The sequence below is a fragment of the Pogoniulus pusillus genome, chromosome 5, assembly GCF_015220805.1.
Source record: "Pogoniulus pusillus isolate bPogPus1 chromosome 5, bPogPus1.pri, whole genome shotgun sequence".
NCBI classification, from domain to species: Eukaryota; Metazoa; Chordata; class Aves; order Piciformes; family Lybiidae; genus Pogoniulus; species Pogoniulus pusillus.
In genome coordinates, this window is record NC_087268.1 from 17,634,619 (window position 1) to 17,654,876 (window position 20,258).

Below are 20,258 nucleotides of genomic sequence, written 5' to 3' on the forward strand. Positions count from 1 at the left end.
CCTATTTTTTAATTCTCTTCTCTTTTCCTCCTCTTTTTGTTGCATTCCTGTGCATAAAAGCAGGGATTATCTAATACTGGTCATCCCAAAACCCCTCTGCACCTCACTTCTAAACCCTCCCTCTCTGGAAGTAGAAGCCAATGTGCTGATATGAAAAAACTTGCTTCTAATAGGATAATCACCAACTTGAGGCTGATTTCTATTAGATGGAATTCACTGCAGCAATACCAGTGAAGAGTATTCCCAGTGTAGTTGATGCAATTCATGTGTACAGGAGTGAAGCCAGAATGCCTTGGGTAGACAAAGCTTTCCTGGGAATTGAGAGCCAGCTGGTGAAGGGCAGCTTTTCAAATGCAAGTGAGCTCCAGTTGCAGTCACTGTTGGCAAAATGGACGTGAGAGATGGGTAAACATAAACAGGGATGGGTTAGTAACGTTGAGTGAGTTATTCAGTGACAGTATGCAGAGCTGTATGACAGTGTGCAAAACACCAGTGGTTCACATTCACAGTTAAAGTACAGCTCAGCATTACAGCATAAACAGACCAAAGCAACAGGGAAGTCTTGGGCTTCTGCAGGGAAGTGACACAATTTGAAGCACAGCTCATTCCTGCAACATTCCTGGACAGGCTGGAGAGGTGGGCATAAGCCAACCTCATGATGTTCAACAAGAGCAAGTGAAGGGTCCTGCATCTGGCTCAAGGCAATGCCAAGCACAAGTCCAGGCTGGGCAATGAGTGGCTGGAGAGCAGCCCTGAGGAGAGGGACGTGGGGGTGCTGGTGGTGGACGAGAAGCTCAACATGAGCCAGCAGTGTGCACTTGCAGCCCGCAGGGCCAACCAGAGCTTGGGCTGCATCAGGAGAAGTGTGGCCAGGAGGTTGAGGGAGGTGATTCCCCCCCTCTACTCCGCTCTGGTGAGACCCCACCTGGAGTACTGCATCCAGTTCTGGAGCCCCTGTGACAAGAAGGATGTGGATATGCTGGAGTGTGTCCAGAGACGGGCCAGGAGGATGCTCAGAGGGTTGGAGCAGCTCTGCTGTGACGACAGACTGAAAGAGTTGGGGCTGTTCAGTCTGCAGAAGAGGAGGCTCCCAGGTAACCTTCTTGTAGCCTTCCAGTATCTGAAGGGGACCTACAAAAACGCTGAGGAGAGACTTTTTAGGCTGTCAGGGAGTGAGAGGACTAGGGGGAATGGAGCAAAGCTGGAGATGGGGAGATTCAAAGTGGATGTGAGGAGGAAGTTGTTCAGCATGGAGTGGTGAGAGCCTGGAATGGGTTGCCCAGGGAGACGGTTGAGGCTTCATCCCTGAGGCCAGGCTGGATGAGGCTGTGGGCAGCCTGTTCTAGGGTAGAGTGTCACTGGGCATGGCAGGGGGGTTGGAAATAGATGATCCTTGTGGTCCCTTCCAGCCCTAACTGATTCTGTGATTCTATGATTCTAACATTCCACACACCCTCCTTACAAGAAAGCAGTATTTCAAGCCCCAGTGATGTTTTGCAACATCTTAAATCCAGAGAGAGAAGAGAAGCAACAAATGGTGGAGAGTGAAGAGAACGGTAGGGTGAATGCTTTGGCTTGGGTAATTATTTCCCAAGAGGTGGGCAGGCTTCTAGAGGTGTGCTGCAGTTAACACTGAAGGAGAAGTTGTTTTAGATGCCTGATAGCATACCTTGGGCAGTTATGCCCTAAGCTGGAAAGGAAAACGCTTTGCCTGTGCTTCCCACTGTGGGGGCTAGTCTTCCAAGTGAAATGCAAAGTTGGTTGCTGCTATTAGGTGGCAGTAGAACACTTCTAGCCAAAGTTAGAAGGGTGTGATTATTTTCCCTGAGACAGGCTTTTCCACAGCTGCAGGAAGGCTAAAGGCTGTCCCTCCCTTCTACCCTACAGAAAACCTTTTGCTGCAGGTTTCCAACTAAAACCCTTACCTCTTCTTATGCACAGTGAGGCAGTCCCAAAGAAAGCACCTATATGCTGCTCACCAGATCATCCACAGGGGCACAGAGAGGCTGCTGGCTGATCTGGCAGTACCTCCGGAGACATCTGCCAGCAAGACAGACAGAGATCCTCCTGCTGGGACGGGCAGCGCTGCTCTGGGTGGCACAGCTGCCGGACCAAGTGCAGCTGACAGCAGTAGCTCTGCCCCAGTTGCACACAAAGCAGCTAAACTTCTGTGTGAAGAAAGGCCAGGAGAGATGGCAGTGAACCCTTCAGATGGATCAGAGAAGGATCCCACAGCTTCCTAGAGACAGAATAAAACCCAGGTGAGTTTCCCCTGCCCTCTGTGATTTGAGCTGGAAGCATGGTGAAGGAGATGGATGCATGTTCTATTGACTTCTTTTCAGGGCATCCAGAATGGAAAATGCTCCCTCTCCCTTGGGCTATCTCTCATGCTGCCTACCAGCAACATTATCCTGGAAGAACTCTGTGTGCATTTTGGTGTGGCAGCCCAGTCCAGCACCGTCCACTCATTCCCAACCAGCTTTGCACCTCATTAGCTTATTTTCCTTTCCTAATTATTAAACGCCGCTTGAGTGAGAAAGCAACGTTAGCATTCCTTGTTTGTTTTCCAGGCACAGACCAATAAAGGCCAGTACCTGGGCTTTTGATGACATTTCCTTGCACCAATAACTTTAAATGAAAAACATATTCCAGCAGTGGGGAATTTTGAGTTGAGATCATGCATGGAGCCTTTCCTCAAGCACGTCCCTCTGATTTACTCAGTGGAGCACAGCAGAATGGCATACTGCGTTAGCACTGCTGTCAATAAAGCATTGCAGTGCAATGAAAGTGGTCAGAGCTTGCATCATCTCTTCATGCAAGTAGTCCTTGCATAAAGAAAAGGCACTCTCGACCTCACCTAGTGGCTCCTGCCAACCAGGCAGGGGCTGGCACTAATAACTGAGGCTAGGTGATAGCAGAATGACATGGCAGAAGCTGATGTAGCTTGTGCAAGGAACCCATTAGCCAGGGCTTATGGCTTCTCCAGAAAGGTTATTTGAGCAGACATCTTCTTGCCTTTTTTTTTTTTCATCCCAAAGGAAAACAGTTCTGGAAAGAATCTGCTTTTTCTTAGAAGAGCATTTAGTCACTCTGCCTTTCCTGCTCCAAGGGGCTACAAAGAGAGGACAACGCTGGGTTTGCCTTGTTTGCCAGCATGAGGGTGCTCCAGCTCAGGATGTCAGCAACCAGCAGGCTGCAGACAGATCCGAGAACTGTCAGGGGCTTGTTCAGCTCTCCAAGAGCCCTCAGCTGTCAAAACTCCGGAGGTGTGTGGCTTTAGCATCTGAAAGGAGCTCTGACACTGGTACCAGCCTCAAACACACCAGCTGGCACCGCCACACCCAAAATGCTTACTCACTGATGGCTACAGCTTACACTACAAAGAGCAGTGTTAGCTCTGTAGGCTGATCTCGGAGTGCTTCCATCACTTCTCTGGAACTGACAGCATGGTCTTCATGCTGGGCCTGTAAAGCATCACTCTGGGCCAGAGAACTAATCCTGAACACAGAGCTGCTGCTCTTCCAAAACAAAACTCAGCAGCTGGGCAAAAATTCAGGCTCATTAGTGCATTCCTGGAAAAAAATGGCATCAGGTTTCTGATTTGTGAATTGGGCTGGGAGAAGCAGAGAGGGAGAAGAGGACAAGGAGAAGAGAGGAGAGGAGAAAAATGGAATGTTACATTGAGCTGAAAATCAGAACTGGAGAGAGGAAACAAAGTGCTGCACCAAGAAACCACTGCCGGCCTTCAGGTCACTGAACCAGGGCCACTGGGTGACTTGGTGGGGTTGGGCAGCCACAAAAGTACCACAAAATCAGCAGCACTCCGAGATGGGTGACAGGTTTTGGTTAGGATTCCACGAGGATGATCCCATTAGGGTTTAAGAATCTGGGAGAACTCTCACAGCGTAGGTAACTCGTCAGTAAATGGGGAGGCAGTGAAGACAAAATGAGAAACACTCAGCAGGGCGTGGGAGGGAGACTGTGCAGGGATTGGCTCTGTGCCTCAGGCCACCTTGGACAAATTTAGCCTGGTTGAAAGAAGGGGATAACACGAATCACAAGATCCAGTGTAATAAGAGACATGGAAAACCTGATGCAGCAGATCAGTGGAACAGGAAGACCAATCCAGCGAGGCATTTGCTGTGTTTCTGAGACAGGCTGTCAAAATAAACATTCTCCATGTGGCTCGCTGCACAATTTGAGGGTGGCTTTAAAAAGAGAAGAAGTCTTCCAGCAGGTGTGGGGATGGATGTTGGGTGCAGCTCTCTTGTCTCTTGCAGGGATACAGCCCTCTGCACAACAACTAGGAGGCAGAGGACTCCAGGTGCTGTGCACAGGCTGAGCTGTAAGTGCCTTAGCTTTTTTTCTGAGTTAAGGGACACCATCAGGGTAAAGCCATCTTTTCCACATGACATTGCCTAGAAGCTGCTTTCAGTCCTGCGTGGTTGTTCCTCAAGCTTTGCAGGATGTGTTTTGAGAAGAAAGAGGAGCACAACAAGAGGGAATTGGGATCATAAATCAAGAGTACAAGAATGTGGCATTCCCTCTTCCAGAAGGAGGCAGCAACCCTGGCTGGGGAGCCAGTACTGGAAACAAAACACATCAGACATCACCAGGGATGTGTATCAGCACAGTGAGACGTGGGGGAATTCTGCATGCCCCACTTTTCTTCCACCAGTGCAATGGAAACACTGGGGAAATTCTGTTTGTCCTGCTTTTCTTCTACCGGCTGCTGACTGCGTGGGAACCTGGCTATGCCACTCTGCTCATCCTGGCAGGTGTGAACACCACCTGAGCCTCTGGAGTCACTGTGAGAATGGTGAAAAAACAAATCAGTCTCTCTGCAATAAATGAGTAGATGAAAACTGTTTCAGATCTTTCCTGCCAATACACATTCATTAAATCATAGAATCATTACAGTTGGAGAAGACCTTTAAGATCAAGTCCAACCATCGACCCAGCACCACTGTGCCCACTAAACCGTATCTTGAAGTGCCACGTCTACAGGTATTTTGAACCCCTCCAGGGATGGCAACTCTACCACCTCTCTGGGCAACCTGTTCCAATGCCTGACCACTCTTTTTTAGAGAAGACATTTTTCCTAATATCTAATCTAAGCCTCCCCTAGCATAACTTGAAGCCATTTGCTTTTGTTCCATTGCTTGTTAGTAGGGAGAAGAGACTTCCCCTCGTGTCACTCTAAGCTCCTTTCAGGCGTTTGTATTAAGCAAGAAGGTCTCCCTTCAGCCTCCTTTTCTCCAGACTGAAAACAACAGTTCCCTCGGCAGGTTTTTACAACACTGCTCTCCAGACCCACCATCAGTTTCACTGCCCTTCCTGGACATGCACCTCAGTGTCCTTCTCCTAGTGTAGCTCTTGCAGTGTGGAAAGAAGAAATCCTATCCTAGTAACAGTTGAGACCAGCAAAAAAGACTTTTGGTAGGACAGCTGGAAGCCAGTAGCACTTTTTTCACTGGACATTTACTCTGTATTTTTGTCAACACAAAACCACAACAAACCCATGGCTCTCCCATCTCTCCTGCCTCCCTCAAAAGCAACATGGCCATCACAAAAGTTTCTGCTCTAGATGTGGTGCTGTTAAAAGAGGTCCTGCTGCTTTCCAAGCACAGATGTTTCCTCCGTGGCTGGTCTCACAAGGCCACAGGACCTGCCTGCTACTTTGGCTCAGTTCAGCACTCGCACAACTTTGGGGACAGGGATAACCTTACAGGTGTGGTCCTCATGTACCAAAGGCTTTTAACAAGGTCCAAGCACATTGATAGCATCTTCATCTCCTCCCAGTCATGTCTCCTTGCTTACACCAAACACCTGTTCATGCAGCCTTTCCTGTGTTGTTTTGTCTGGTGAGTCAATGTGTTCTTGGCATCCATCAGCCTCTTCATCTCAGTGTGCTCTCCAGAGCTGGGCCTGGGCTTGGAAGAGGAGCTGCTTTTCATATGTGTGTCCCACCAAAGAGGCAGGACCCATTTTGAACATCTGCCAAAATTGTCAACTCCCAGAGTTAGAACTTGTGCAGTTAGACTAGAAAATTCAATCTGCCTGGAACCACTCTGACCAAGCCCCAACCCTGCACAGGAGACCGATGGGAAAGTTGCGTACTGAAACCTGGGGAGGAGAGGCAGCTCTGTCTCTCTGCTCCTATAGTGTGGCTCATTCCCGCTAGTTCTTTTTCTCCCACATGCTGTGTGTTAAGCCTATACACTTCCTCCTCTACCTCCTGTGGCTGGAGTCCAGGCCACTCTCTTGGCCCATTCCCACATGCCAAACCCCAGTCCTTCCTTCTGGATGATATCTGGAGGCCCCTTCCAACTCTTACCATTCTGTATAGCACTTGGGATGTCCCATTCCAGTGTCCTCCCTGGGCTGTTCACTTGTATCCACTTGTTTCTGAGAGCCACAGTCCTCTCTGGTCAGTCTGGCTCAGCACACTTCCCAACATGCTTCAGAGCTGTGACTTCCGCTGTAAGCACTCACCAGTGAACTGGCCACTTGTCTGCAGCCAGTCAGACCTGTTGCACGGCCTAGTCACAGAATCATAGAATCAGTCAGGGTTGGAAGGGACCACAAGGATCATCTAGTTCCAATCCCCTTGCCATGCCCAGGGACACCCTACCCTAGAGCAGGCTGCCCACAGCCTCAGCCAGCCTGGCCTTAAACACCTCCAGCCATGGGGCCTCAACCACCTTCCTGGGCAACGCATGCCAGGCTCTCACCACTCTCATGCTGAAGAACTTCCTCCTCACAGCCAGCCTGAACCTACCCATCTCAAGCTTTGCTCCATTCCCCCTAGCTCTCTCACTCCCTGAGAGCCTAAAAAGTCCCTCCCCAGCTTTTTCCTAGGCCCCCTTCAGACATTGGAAGGCCACAAGAAGGTCACCTGGGAGCCTCCTCTTCTCCACACTGAACAGCCCCAACTCTTTCAGTCTGTCCTCATAGCAGAGCTGCTCCAGCCCTCTGATCAACCTCGTGACCCTTCTCTGGACACACTCCAGCATCTCCACATCCTCCTTGTAATGGGGGCTCCAGAACTGGATGCAGTACTCCAGGTGAGATCTCACCAGAGTGGAGTAGAAGGGGAGAATCACCTCCTTCCACCCGTTGGCCACACTTCTCCTGATGCAGCCTGTCTCAGATTTATCACATCTAGTTCCCCCAGGAGATAACTTTCATAGTAACCTGCACTCCTGGTCCATCCTTGGTGGTTCAATCACCATCCCTGGAAATGTTTCAGAGATGCAGAGATGTGGTGCTGAGGGACATGGTTTAGCACCAGCCTTGGTAGAGTTCTTGCTAGACTTGATGATCTTAAAGTTTTTTCCAACCAAAATGATTCCATGCTTTTATCCTGGAGCTCCTTGGTCAGTGCTGGGTGTGGGGATGTTCATCCTCTTGCTTGGGGTGACAGCTGGAAGCATATGGTGCTACCTGCAATGCAAATTGCAGTCAGCTAATCGCAGCTGCGCAGCCAGGACCTGATGCTGTTGCTCTTGGTGACATCAGCACTGAGCATGAACAATGCCAGTGCTCTGAATATAGATGCAGCAAGGAGCCCAAAATGGTTAACCAGTGCTCTTAGGTAACCACTTAACTGGGAGTGCACTAAACCTCTCATAACTACCCTTCTCAGCCAGCGTCTTCTCCCTCACTGTTTTACATCAGTAGCATTTGGAAAAGAGCCACTCCCAGCAGCTTTAGAGAGACTGAAAAGATGTGTTTGCTCCTCTCTCTTTAAGCTGCTGCAGGATTGATCCTCAGAACGAATCTCCCTTTTGTTTATTCCTGAGTCAGCCCTTCCCTTTCAAGCCTCCCAGAAACCTCATTCTGGTTCCTTACCTGTTGAAGCCTTTCTCCACCTGCCCATGTAATTTTTCTCCCTCCACTGAAACACAAACCACAGGATCACAGGGGTTGTAAGGGACTTCTGAGTACCACCAGTCCAATCCCCCCTGCTAGAGCAGCATCTCCTGGGCTACAGGAGAACTGGGGAGGGAGTTTTTACAGAAGCTTGGAGTGACAGGACAAGGGGTGATGCCTTGAAGCAGGAAGAAACTTGATTGATTAGACATTAGCAGGAGCTTCTTCCTCATGATGTGATGATTCCCTGAGAAATCCTGGAGACTCCAGCCCTGTGAAGTGTTCAAAGCCAGGTTACAGAGGTCCTTGAGCAGCCTGGTCTAGTGAGAGAGGGGTCCCTGCCCATTGTAGGGATGCTGTAATGACATTATCTTTAAGGTCCCTTCCAGCCCAACCCGTTCTGTGACTCTGAAATAACACAGGAACACACCCAGGCAGGTTTTGAAAGTGTGCAAAGGAGACTCCACAACATCTCTGGGCAGCCTGGTCCAGTGCTCTGGCATACTCACAGGAACCTTCTATTTCTCCTTAAGTCCAAGTGAAACCTCCTGTGTTCTAGTGTGTGCTGACTGCCCCTTGTCCTACCATCAGGCACCACTGAAAACAGCCCTGCCCCATCTTCATGACCTCCACCCTTTAGATATTGATCAGCATTGATAAGATTCCCTTTCAGTCTTCTCTTTTCCAGGCTAAAGAGCCCCACATCTCTCAGCCTCTCATCATAAGAGGAATTCTCTAGTCCACTAAGCATCTTTGTGGCACTCTGTTGCACTCTTTCCAGCAGCTCCCTGTCTCTTGAACTGGGGAGTCCAGAACTGGACACTTTTCATTACTCTGCAGGCCCCAGACTTGTTACCAGCAGAAACAGCTTCTGTTGGCCAACCCATTCCTAGGTCTAGTGCCATGAAAGAAAAATCTTGGAAATTCATTCCTATGAGGTACAACAGAAACAGCCCAAAGATGCCCCCAGCTGGGTAGTCCCCTCCATTCCCTGAGACTGCTGAGAACTGAGACCATCCCAAACAACATCAACGGTCTTGAACAAAAATGCCCTCAAACAGCCCGGGTTGTACCAGCAATCACCATCCACCTCCTGGCTGGCAAAGGATCTGATTGCAGGAATGAGCTGCAGAGGGGAGGAGGAGGATGCACCTGATCTTATGCTGCAGGAAACATCAAGGAAACCACAAGCCCTGTGAGGAGAGGCTGAGGGAGCTGGGGGTGTTTAGCCTGGAGAAGAGGAGGCTCAGGGGTGACCTCATTGCTGTCTCCAACTACCTGAAGGGAGGCTGTAGCCAGGTGGGGGTTGGCCTCTTCTGTCACGCAACCAGCAACAGAACAAGGGGACACAGCCAGGGGAGTTCTAGGCTGGATGTTAGGAGGAAGTTGTTGGCAGAGAGAGTGATTAGCATTGGAATGGGCTGCCCAGGGAGGTGGTGGAGGCACCGTCCCTGGAGGTGTTGAAGCAAAGCCTATCCGAGGCACTTGGTGCCATGGTCTTGTTGCTTGGACAGGGCTGGGTGCTAGGTTGGACTGGCTGATCTTGGAGGTCTCTTCTAACCTGGTTGATTCTATAATTCTTTGAATTGTAGAACCATTCAAGTTGGAAATGGGCTTTAAGATGATCAAGTGTAACTGTTAGCACAGCACTGCCAAGTCCACCACTAAACCATGTCCCTACACATCACATCTATGTGTCTTTTAAACACTTCCAACCACTTCCAATGCCTCCACCACTTCCCTGGGCAGCCTGTTCCAATGCTTGACAACCCTTTCTGTGAATAAATTTTTCCTACTATCCAACCTGAACTTCTCCTGGCACAACTTCAGGCCATTTACTCTTGTCCTATCATTTGTCACTTTGGAGAAGAGCAATCCACCGTGGTAGAACCTCCTTTCAGGGAGGTTCAGGCAAGAGTACTAACAGGGTAGCCAGTGGGCTGGTGAAAGGAGGATGAGTACTTCTTGCTTCCTCTCAAGCACATGTGCCATTCCCATTGCACATCTGACCCTACAGACTCCAGGGCCCTGCCACTATACACAGTGGAAAGGGCTGTGCTCTTGCCAGGCAGCTCTGCCTGGGGATGGAGATTTCATTTGCCCACATTTCCTCACTTGTGATCAGTGATGTGGTCTCTGCAGACTGTCCTGGACTTGGGCAGGCTTCCCTGCTGCAGCTCCTATAATACAGAAGACAAAAGCTTTTGGTGACAAAAACTCTTCTGCAGCCACTTGCAAGTTTCCACAAGGTGAGAGGCTACTCATTCCTCACTTACCTTATCCTGGAGGACCCAGCCTTGGCTCTGGAAAGCACGAGCAGAGATAGGAGAAGCAAAGAGGAATCTCTGAAAGAGGCGGCTTTAACTCCACATAGTGGATTGTAGGTCTATTTGCTTGCATGCAGATACATCCTGCTGCTTCTAGAGAGTCAAGAACAAACCATCTGTGCCAGCACATCAGGAGTTAGCTGGGTATGCAGAAAGCTCCAGGATGGTATTCCTGGATCAGCCAAAGGCAGGTGTTTTTTCAAAGGTCTGATCTACCCTTACAGCACTGACCACAGTCACCTGCAACAAGCACCAGCAGGAGTTTGTCTGGGAGACCAGTGTGTGTGCTCCAAAGTCTCAGCAGTTGTAAGACGTTTACACCAAGATAAAAGCCTCCTTCCTGCCATGCCCCACATGGTGTTAACAATCCACACACCTTCCTTTCCCACCAGCACTCAAATCTGGCAGCAGGTTGTGTCTGACCCTGCTGCCTTTGGGCATGATTGGTTTAGCAAAGCCAGCTAAGATGAAGCAGCCCTACTCTGACTAGGAATACCACCCTGCTGAGGCTAGTGAGGGAAGACAGGATGAGAACCCAGACAAGCCCTGCCCAGAGCCAAGAGAGGGAAGTGAGGTTCAAGACTCTCTGGTGAGGTTGTGTACCATCTGCTGGGCTTCTTGTGTCCAAACAACTGGACTTGCTACTTCGGACACAGTCTGTGGCACTCCTGCTCTCCCTTCTACATTTTGCAGCTTGCTTCCTGCTTCCATTGTGGCTCTTGTTCTCCCATAGAGAGTCACTTGGGCTCTACCATTAGCAGCCTGAGAGAGGCCACCTTCCAGATAACAAATGGTGTCAGCAGCCTTAAGCCTGACTGTAATTCCAGCCCAGATAGCTGCAAGGTCAGTCGATAAAGTCAAAGCAGGTAGCAGAGCAGACATTAGTACCACATTCAGCTCCATACTGCTTTGCCTTCGGGTTAGCATCTTAAACTGCTCAAAGGTGTCAGTGACCAAGAACTGAGTGGATTCCAACCTGGTTTACCTGGCCTCAGAAGATATTTTCACATGAGCAATGCTGACGGAACGACTGTTCCCTGCATGGTTGTGTGGGACTGGCTCTTGAGGCTATGCTTTGTTTCGTCCTTTAAAAGGGTGATTGGGAAGAAACTGTAAAAGTCCCATTGATGTTTGCAGGCATTTCAGCAGCAGGGAGCAACAGATAAATTGGACAACTGCAGTCTCCATGCAGAAGGGTGAATGCAGTCCTCAGGTGAGGAAGCAGAGCCACACCAGTTGCAAGATGCTCTCTAGTGCCTTTGGACACTGGGTTTTCTTACCCACTGATAAAGGAGGACATAAAGAACAATTGTAGGAGATATAATCAGAAAGATTAGAAAGGTGTGAAGGAGTTTAGCCAGAAGTTATGAGGTGACTGGGCTGCAGTCAAGGAGCTCTGACAATCAGAAGAGAGACCTCAGGCTGCAGCAAAGGCTTCTGGTGCTAAGACAGTGCAGAAAGAGAGCCTGCAGCTCACATACGAGATGAGGTAAGTTCAGAAAACATAGGAGGCAAGAACAGCCCCAAACTGCTTAATCCTGGGAGTCTAATGCATAGCAGCAACCAGAGGTGAGGGCAGAGAGAGCAACACTTGGTGTGGACTCATCAAGGCATGGACTCCTATCACCACCAGCTGCCTGGTGCAAGGAGCATGGGAGGCCTCACTTCAGCAACTCTGTTAACAGGCCCAGCTCTTTGTACCAGCAGCCTCTGAGAAACACAGAATGCAAGGGTTTGGAAGGGACCTTCTGGGCATGACAGAGTTGAACCCCACTGCAGAGCAGTACCATCTGGAGCAAGTCACACAGGAATGCATCAAGGCAGAAGACTCCACCACCTCTCTGGGCAGCCTCTTCCATGCTCTGTCACCCTCAAAAAGTGTTTTCTCATGTTGAGGGGCAATTTCCTATGAGTGAGTTTACATCCACTGCCCCTGGCAATGGATGCAAACTCACTGGGTACCACTGAAACTCACTGGGTACTGAAAAGAGACTGACTCCATTCTGCTGACAGCTATTTATAGACGTTGATAAGGTGCCCTCAGCCTTCTCTTCTCCAGACTAAACAGCCCCAGGTGTCTCCTTCCTTGAAAGAGAAATGCTTCAATCATCCCCAGTCCTCATTGCATTTGGGCACAGGCTACCTTCCTTCTAAACCACGGGCTACCCTCTACCTCCTACTACTCTCCCAAAGTATCCTGTAGGCAGCTATCCCCATTCCCCAGCAGCACAGCCTGGCCCTAGGCATGGCCAGGACACCCTTTCCCACCCTGCTCTATGGAGCAGCAGCTCCAGCTCAAAGCCCAGCAGAGGGTTTGGTGTGGCTGAGCGCCGCTGGAGGCAGATGAACAAAGCGAGAGGAGATCTCTGTGCAATATAAATTGGTTTTTATTGAAGCAGCAGTCACATGACCTTGCATCTAGCCTTTAGGATAGCAACACAATGGATTTGGCCAGGTCAGCCAGCCCCCCCCCCCCCCCCCCAAAAAAAGATCTTTTTGTTTCCTTCCTTTTTTTGTGTGTGCTAATAAAAACAAATCATGTTTAATACATACAGCATCCAGTACCGGAAACCCAACTCAGAGATAGCTACGTGCTGATTTGCTGGAGGAACAGTCCACTGGACGTGGTCTGGACAAACTTTACAGATCACCACCAAATGACATTACTAATGGGCTCAAATGGTTTCAAAAGGAAACTAAAAACCAAACAAAACCAAAACCAGACCCCCAAACCCCAACCCAAACAGCCGTGAGTGCAGGATTCAAAGGCAGCGGTTTACACAGGTTCTTAGGGTTTGTTTCTGTAGGTGGGCAGTGAAGGAAGATACTTGATTGGGTTTTTAAAGTTGAGATATTTATGTCCCAGGGTTCCTCTCTCTCCATCAAATCAAACTGTTCTGATAGGCAAGCTGGCATCTCTTGACAAACAGCATGGAATAACACAGCTCATGGAAGAAAACATGCTTAGTTCCTCTGGGGTTCTCTCTTAATAGTTCATATTACAAAGACTCACATCCACCTATTCTTGCGGGGTGGAAAGAGGCATGAGGGGAAGAACAAGGGGCAGAGAAGAAGAGGAGGAGGAGGGAAGGGGCAAGGTGGTAGGGGAAAGAGAAGGAGAAAGAGGAGGGAAGAAAGGGGCAAGTTGGTAAGGGAAAGAGGAGAAGAAGAAGAAGGGAAGAAAGGGGCAAGTTGGTAAGAGAAAGAGGAGGAGGAGGGAAGAAAGGGGCAAGTTGGTAAGGGAAAGAGGAGGAAGAGGAAGAGGGGAGTAAGGGGCAAGTTGTTTTTTTTTGTTTAAATAAAGACCACACACTTGGTTTGGTTTTGTTTTTAAATTCCATTTCCAGGCTAACCTACTTTTTATTTAATGCAAATTACAGTACCAGTTAACTATTTCCGAACCGAGTCACACAGAACAAAACATATTTACAAGGGGAACGGGGCAGGGGAAGGGGGGGGAAATAATAAAACATTAAGTATACTTTCCACGGGGGGGGAGGGGGCACAAAAGAAAAAAAAAATAAAAACAAACAAAAACTCAAAGGAAAAAAAAGGCCAACCCAAAATACAAGGAAAAAACCCAACAACCCCCAAAACAATGAAAGAAATGAAAATCAGTCACAGAGGCATTCAAGTAGTAATAATGTTATACAGGTTTTGCTTTTCCTTTAAATCAAGACAGATTTGCACAAGTGTATGCAATGGTTTGTATACAACCCACAGTCCTTAATATATATATATATATATATATTTATTTTCTTAAGAGATTTCTGTTCTGTTCTTGTTTTTTTTTTTTTCAGATGGAAGTGGTCAACGCTAATTGGTTGTGTCCAGGCCCAAGATATCCATCAGCAACACATGGATGAAGGCAAATTTTGCAGGCAATCAGATTTTATATATATATAAATATATTTTTTTTATATATATATATATATATTAAAAATAAACCGAGAAAGACCAACACAAGGAAGCTACTTCTCTCGAGCTAACCCCTCAGGTACTGCTTCCCCTTCCTGTCGTTTTGCTGTTTATTGCAGGTGTTGCAAAACGAAGCCTACTCTGACTGAAACTGGCTAAGAGCCTTGTGGAAATCAGCTGCCGCCCCAGGGGTAGCTGCTGGCAGTCTCTGCAAGGCAGAGCCCGGACTGAACACCCTACTGTGCTTTTCCTCATCAGCTTTTCCTTTTCTCTCTGTGGTAGCTGAGGTTCCTAGTGCAGGAGCATGAGTCTGACAGGCTTCTTGACTTACACTTTTCTAAGTACTGAAAAAGAAGGAGGGGGGAAATTTGAAGTTGCAAGTTGCAGGCACCTTGCTGTTATTTTAGGTAAAGCTTGGCTTTGAAATAAGGGGACAAAAGTGTTCAGGGATCTTCTACCAGACAATTTACTTTTGCAGGAGATTTTGTTTTTCCCTAGCAAGGCAGAGAAGTTTAATGTTGAAGAACACCAATGTCTTGATTGGGTGTCCATGGGGGAGACAGACAGCAATCGATTCCAGCTCAGAGACCCGCGCTGAGGCAGGGCTGATACAAAGGACAGATCAAGACCAGACCGGGTTAAAAAACAAGCCCAAAAGAGAGTGAAGAGAGGGACAGCTCTGAGTGGACTGTCACCAACAGCTGGGCATCATTGACCTTCGTGTCACCAGAAAGCGCAGCCTCTGCCTAACTGGAATGAACACAAGATGCTTTGAAATTAATCAGCAACCTTTGGTTTGGTAGAGTTAAGTGTCCTCCCATTCAAGACAATCTTATGTGGAATACTAACAAGGTAGTAAAACACAAGCAAACTAGGTTTAGAAACAAGGCCTTCGTGCTGGGCACAAGAAATCAAGAGTCATGATAAACTTAAGAAAACAAAAGTGATTTTAAGGAGGAGTGGTGGGGGGGGGGGATTAGGGAGAAGGAAGGGAACAGAAAGTCCCCCCAAGCAGAAAAAATCCACTGTGGTCTCCTGCAGTGATGCCCCCATTCTCACTGTGGCCGAAGGGCTCCGAGTGCAGCATCCCTGCAGGGTGCAGGGGCTTTACCTCCCCAGAGGTCCTTTCCAACTGCCAGTCTCCTGGAGGAAAGGCCAAGCCTCCCGGAAGCTGCTACTGCCCAGATGAGCTCTGGGTGCAGGACTCAGGGGAAAGGTGAGCCAAGTCTAAAGGAGCCGCTAGGGCAAGTGTCTGAACAGAACTAGTCGCTGCTAGCAGGAGGAGGAAAGAGCAGGGTGGGCAAGTTGGGAGACATCCAGAACAAAAGCCACAGCTCCAACAACATGAACGATGGTGGAGATGTTTTCTTTTCCTTCTGCTACTGACCAGGAATACCACTGAAACCTTAACAGCACTCAAAGCAGGGGGAGACGGGAGGGAAGGGGGAAGGACGACACCAAGATACGGGTCTAGGGTGGGAGACATCGTTAATAAAAGGTGGTGGTGGTGGTAATAAAAAATAATGAAAGAAACAAAAAGGGAAATGAAATTCAAAACCTGATGGAAGCGAAGGCACTCCAAACTATATAGATACACTATACATTGCTAGAGTTATCGTTACAATAATACAGGCCGGTACCTACTGTACAGAGTTAAAACTATATGGCTTTAAAAAGCTCGTCTACATTTTTGTCTGATTATTTAAAACAGAATCACTGCCCTGAAGGGTAACTTTTTGCTCATTAACAACAACAGTTCCTGGGTCCACATATTTACATACAAAACAATAAAACCAAATAACAACTAAAAAAAAAAAAAGGAAATAATTAAAAGCAAAAGAAAACAACCCCACAAACCAAAAAAAGGATAGAAAACAGAACCATGTACAAGCTTGAATTTGGTGAGGAGCTCTGTTTTTTGTGGTTGGTTTTATTGTCTTACTTTTTTGTGTCTATTTTTTGAGTTTTTTCCTTTTTTCTTTTTTTTTTTCCTTTTCTCTTTTCTATTTTCCTTTTTTTTCCCCCCCCTTTAAAAATTTTTAATTCTTATTTACAAAATAAAACAACAGCCAAAAAAAAAAAAAAAGGTTTAATTCAAAGACCTGGGATACAAACAAAGAAAAAAACCCAAAGGTTTAATTCAAAGACCTGGGATCTAACTTGTATAAAAGAGGCTGTGTGATCCTGCCATGATCCCTGAAAAACAAAACACAACGAAACCCAAAACCAAGCGAACCAAAAGGTCAAAGGAAGCAAAACCAGAAAAGCACAAAAAGAAATAAAACCAGAGGGATGCCCCCAAACCCTCCCCTCAGCCTAACACACACACACAAAGACACACAGAGACGCCAGCACAGTCACAAAACCAGAGAGAAAAGCTCTGGACTCCCCTCCGCCAGTCTCGAAACAAGAAAATGGAAGAGAGGAGCCACATTTCCTGGCACAAGCAGCAATTATTCTTCATTATTTTTATTACTTTTTTAAGACAGTAATTTACTGCCCCCAAATCAACAGCATCTCACTTTATGCAGTGGGGATCCATACCCTGCCACTGTCCTACTTTTTGAGTCTCCTGCATCCATGTGGTCACTGGGATCAACCCAAGCCCTGGCACTTACCTCTCCAGCCCTTTCTGTTAAGTTGCATTGTAAGGATTTGCAAAGTCTTCCCATTCCAAACATGAGTGTGCTTTCCTTGGCAGCCAGCCAGAATTTAAGGACAGATAAACACTTTTAGAACTCTTTCCTTTTTTTTTCCTCCCCCCTATCCCCTCTGTGTGTGCCCCACAGCAGATCATTGAGGGGTATAACATGAGGGTTTCCTGATTTTGCAGTAGGCAATCACCTCTTGAAACAGCTCCTGCCTCCCCGAAACTCGCTGTGTGTCAGGCAGGAGGGAGAGGGTAGGGCTTTTATCAGCTCTGGGGCTGCTACAAGTGTTTCCCCCCCAAAAAATACCAGGTCAACAGCATAGAAGGTACAAGAGGAAATGCACCAAGCTTGTCCACAAACCCTGGCCACCACTGTGGCAGACGAGCTTGCCAAAAGCCACTACTGCTGGCTACCCCTGGGCCAAGCCAAAGGCCTGACCAAGGGCACGTGCTCCCAAAAAGAACCACTTGCCTCAGGGATCCACAGGTTAAACAACAGCTTGGCAAGCACCAAAGGTGACTACAGTTTCTCTGAAGGAAGATAAGGCCATAGCAGACACCAACCACAAACCTATGACAGAGACCAGGTCTCCAAGTGTCTTGTTCCTATGCCGTGGCTGTGTCTGGCTGCTCACCTGACCCTTTCCCGAGGGATATTGCTTTGACTTTAGGAAGAGAGAGAGATGCGGACGCTGGCAATCGCGCGCTGCAGCAGGGAAGGAACCCTGGGCCCTGAACAGAGGAACCGGAACAAGCATTCACCTCGCACTTCACCAGTCAGACTGTTTCAAGATCACAGACAGGGGGGGAAAAAAAAGCAGTATAGTATCTATGTATACATGTATATATTTATATAATATATATACACACACACTCAGATAAGAGCCAGCTTCCCTACAGGTCAGCAGGTACAAAATTACTGTCCAGAGCACTCGGATCTGTAGTTTATTCATGTTCTAACTGAATGGTAAAAACGTGGCAGCAGGCATCAATAAATAGAAACTAAGAAGAATTAAAAGCAAGAGGTAAAAAAAAAAAAGAAACTAAATACAGATTCTAGCTGAGGGTTTAAAAAAATCAGAGCTGTTGGAGGATGTGGTGTTCTGCGAGTTAAAAAGGAAATGAAACTATTACAAAATAAACCAGTAGACTGTTACAGTTCACATTATAAACCTTGGTGTCCTTTTCCTCCATGCAGCCTGGGGGAAAGGAAAAGCCTGTTCAGATCTAGAGCCTGGGGGTGGGGGCAGGAGGGGGGGGATGGGGGAACAAAAAAAAAAGGCAAAACCAACCCCACAACAGAAACAAGATTTCAGTGGCCACTTTCTCCCCCAAAAAAGTCCCTTAACATTCCCAGTTGGGTCTTTGCCCCCCTACAAGGATTTTGTTCATCTGCTCTTCTCTGCTGAAGATGGGAGGAGCTACTTCAGTAAAGCCAACCGCTTGTGTTCATGCATGTGTGTGTATTATATCATATATAACCCACCCGGCTCAGGCTTTGCCCATAGGGAAGCTGCAGCTTTCTCCATCACTAGCACTGAGTCTTTTTTTTACAATGACAGGCTGCCAATAGCAGTTCAAGCCTTAGACATGTGGCAAACCTCCCCCCCCACCCCCATGACAACCTATTCTCCTACAGAATCACACAGGATCATGTTTTCCTACCATGTTGCCTGCTCCCTGCCTTGAGCTGGGGCAGTTCTTCAGACAACATGGGGTATGGATTCACTGATGGAGAAACGCTGAGCTCTGTTGAATGAACCCTCCTAAGCTCCTGACCAAATTCAAGCTGTGCACTACATTAAAGTCCAAAATTTCACTTAAGAAAACAAAACCAAGAGGTTAAAAGAAAAAAAAAAACGAGGAGGGGAAAAAATGAGGAGGGGAAAAAACGAGGAAGGGAAAAAACGAGGAAGGGAAAAAAACGAGGAAGGGAAAAAACGAGGAAGGGGAAAAAAAGGAGGGGAAAAAAAAGGGAGGGGAAAAAAAAGGAGGGGAAAAAAAAGGAGAGGAAAAAGGGAATAAAAGGAAAAAAAAGGAACTTCAGCAGAGAATGAGGTTTGGGGGTTTTGTTTTGTTTTTCCTTCTTTCTGTTGTGGGAGGGGGCATGAGGCAAGAGTCCTGGTTCTGAAGTACACAACAGCGAACTTCCAACATGAAGAGATTGTCGAGGGGAGAGACATTGGTTTGTTGTATTGCTCCACTTTCCCTCCTCCCCCCCTTCCCCACCCCTACCTAGTCCCCTGCCCCGGACACCCTGCAGAGTGAGAATACAATGAAACTGGTTTGTATTTATAGATATTTTACAAGGTTAAATAAGAACAACAATAATAATAATAATAAAAAATTGAACACTAAAATGAACAGGTTGGTTGGTTTGCTGTTTCTTTTTTTTTCTTTCTTTTTCTTTTTTCCTCTTTTTAAATTTTCTTTCAAATTGTGACCAGTGTTGCTGAGCAAGACTCAAAATTACTGGTGATTTTTTTTCTCCTGTGCAGCTGGCTGCTGGGTACCGGTTCAGGTGGAGTTGGAGGCTGATGCTGTAGCTACACTATTGGTCTGAACTCGTTCTCCTGCGTTAACATCTGCAAATGACAGGTGAGAGGAGGGGAAAGAGAGAAGGAGGAAAAAAAGAAACACAACCAGCATTACCTCCAAAATACAGACACATATGGAACAATTGCTATGACATTCTCTGCACTGGGAAACCCACGACTCCCACCAAAATGCCCTGTCAGTCAGGATGCTCTCCTGACTTCAAGGGGCGCAGGTGGAGCAGCTCAGTCTGGGGATAGAGTTGCAGGCTGGTGAGCCAACGCCCAGCTAGGCTCTAGTAGATTCTGCAGGACATAATATTGCCCCCACAGCGGTAAGCTGCCCACGTTGCATTCTAGTAACACTGAATTGCAAGAGGGGCAGACTACCATCATCATAGCTAATGCATCAAGGATCTGTGCAATGACAAGGTTTCATGTTGGTGCTGGGGTTTCACATTGTGAGGCCTTCTCGTAACAAAGCTGCCTGTTGGTTGTGTGAATGAACACAGACATTGAGCGTGACACGTCTGCTTCCCCGGCAGAAGCAGCTCCTGTGTTCAAGTGGAATTCATGGGCTTACTGCCTCAGAAAAGGTCTTTTAAGCCTACTGCTTCATTGTGTGTTGCTCAACCAAAGTTGGATCTGCCACCCTCTGAACTGCTGAAGCAGATTAACATCAAGGCCTGAAGCCAGTAACAAGGTTTAAGCAAGCAGATCACAATAGCTAGAGGATAAAGTCTCTGCAGCAAACAGCCTACACACCACCACCTCTTCTTTGAGAGGAACAGTGCTCCAGAGAGACAAGTCACAGAATCATTTCAGTTTAAAAAACCTTTAAGATCAAGCCAGATCAAGCCTATCCATTATCTAACTCTACCAAGGCTGGTGCCAAATCATGTCCCTCAGCACCACATCTGTGTGTCTCTGAAACACCTCCAGGGATGGGGATTC

The 20,258-nt window shown here is 47.6% G+C and overlaps 2 protein-coding genes across 9 annotated transcripts in view; one reads left to right on the top strand and one right to left on the bottom strand.

Annotated features, from left to right (window-relative positions):
- CFAP91 (cilia and flagella associated protein 91) overlaps positions 1-2,539 on the top strand; it is a 55,693-nt gene extending 53,154 nt beyond the window's left edge. For 6 of the 7 annotated variants that reach the window (XM_064143366.1, XM_064143368.1, XM_064143371.1 and 3 more), the window contains 2 exons: positions 1,942-2,261; positions 2,343-2,539. In XM_064143366.1, coding sequence (XP_063999436.1) covers positions 1,942-2,243 — 302 coding nt within the window. In that variant the 3' untranslated portion in view covers positions 2,244-2,261; positions 2,343-2,539. The remainder of the gene's footprint in view (positions 1-1,941; positions 2,262-2,342) is intronic. The other variant, XM_064143367.1, reaches the window with a different exon arrangement.
- Positions 2,540-12,571: 10,032 nt separating this feature from the next.
- The window catches only part of GSK3B (glycogen synthase kinase 3 beta), a 180,520-nt gene continuing 172,833 nt past the window's right edge, over positions 12,572-20,258 (bottom strand). For both annotated transcript variants that reach the window (XM_064143375.1, XM_064143374.1), the window contains one exon: positions 12,572-19,355. In XM_064143375.1, coding sequence (XP_063999445.1) covers positions 19,288-19,355 — 68 coding nt within the window. In that variant the 3' untranslated portion in view covers positions 12,572-19,287. The remainder of the gene's footprint in view (positions 19,356-20,258) is intronic.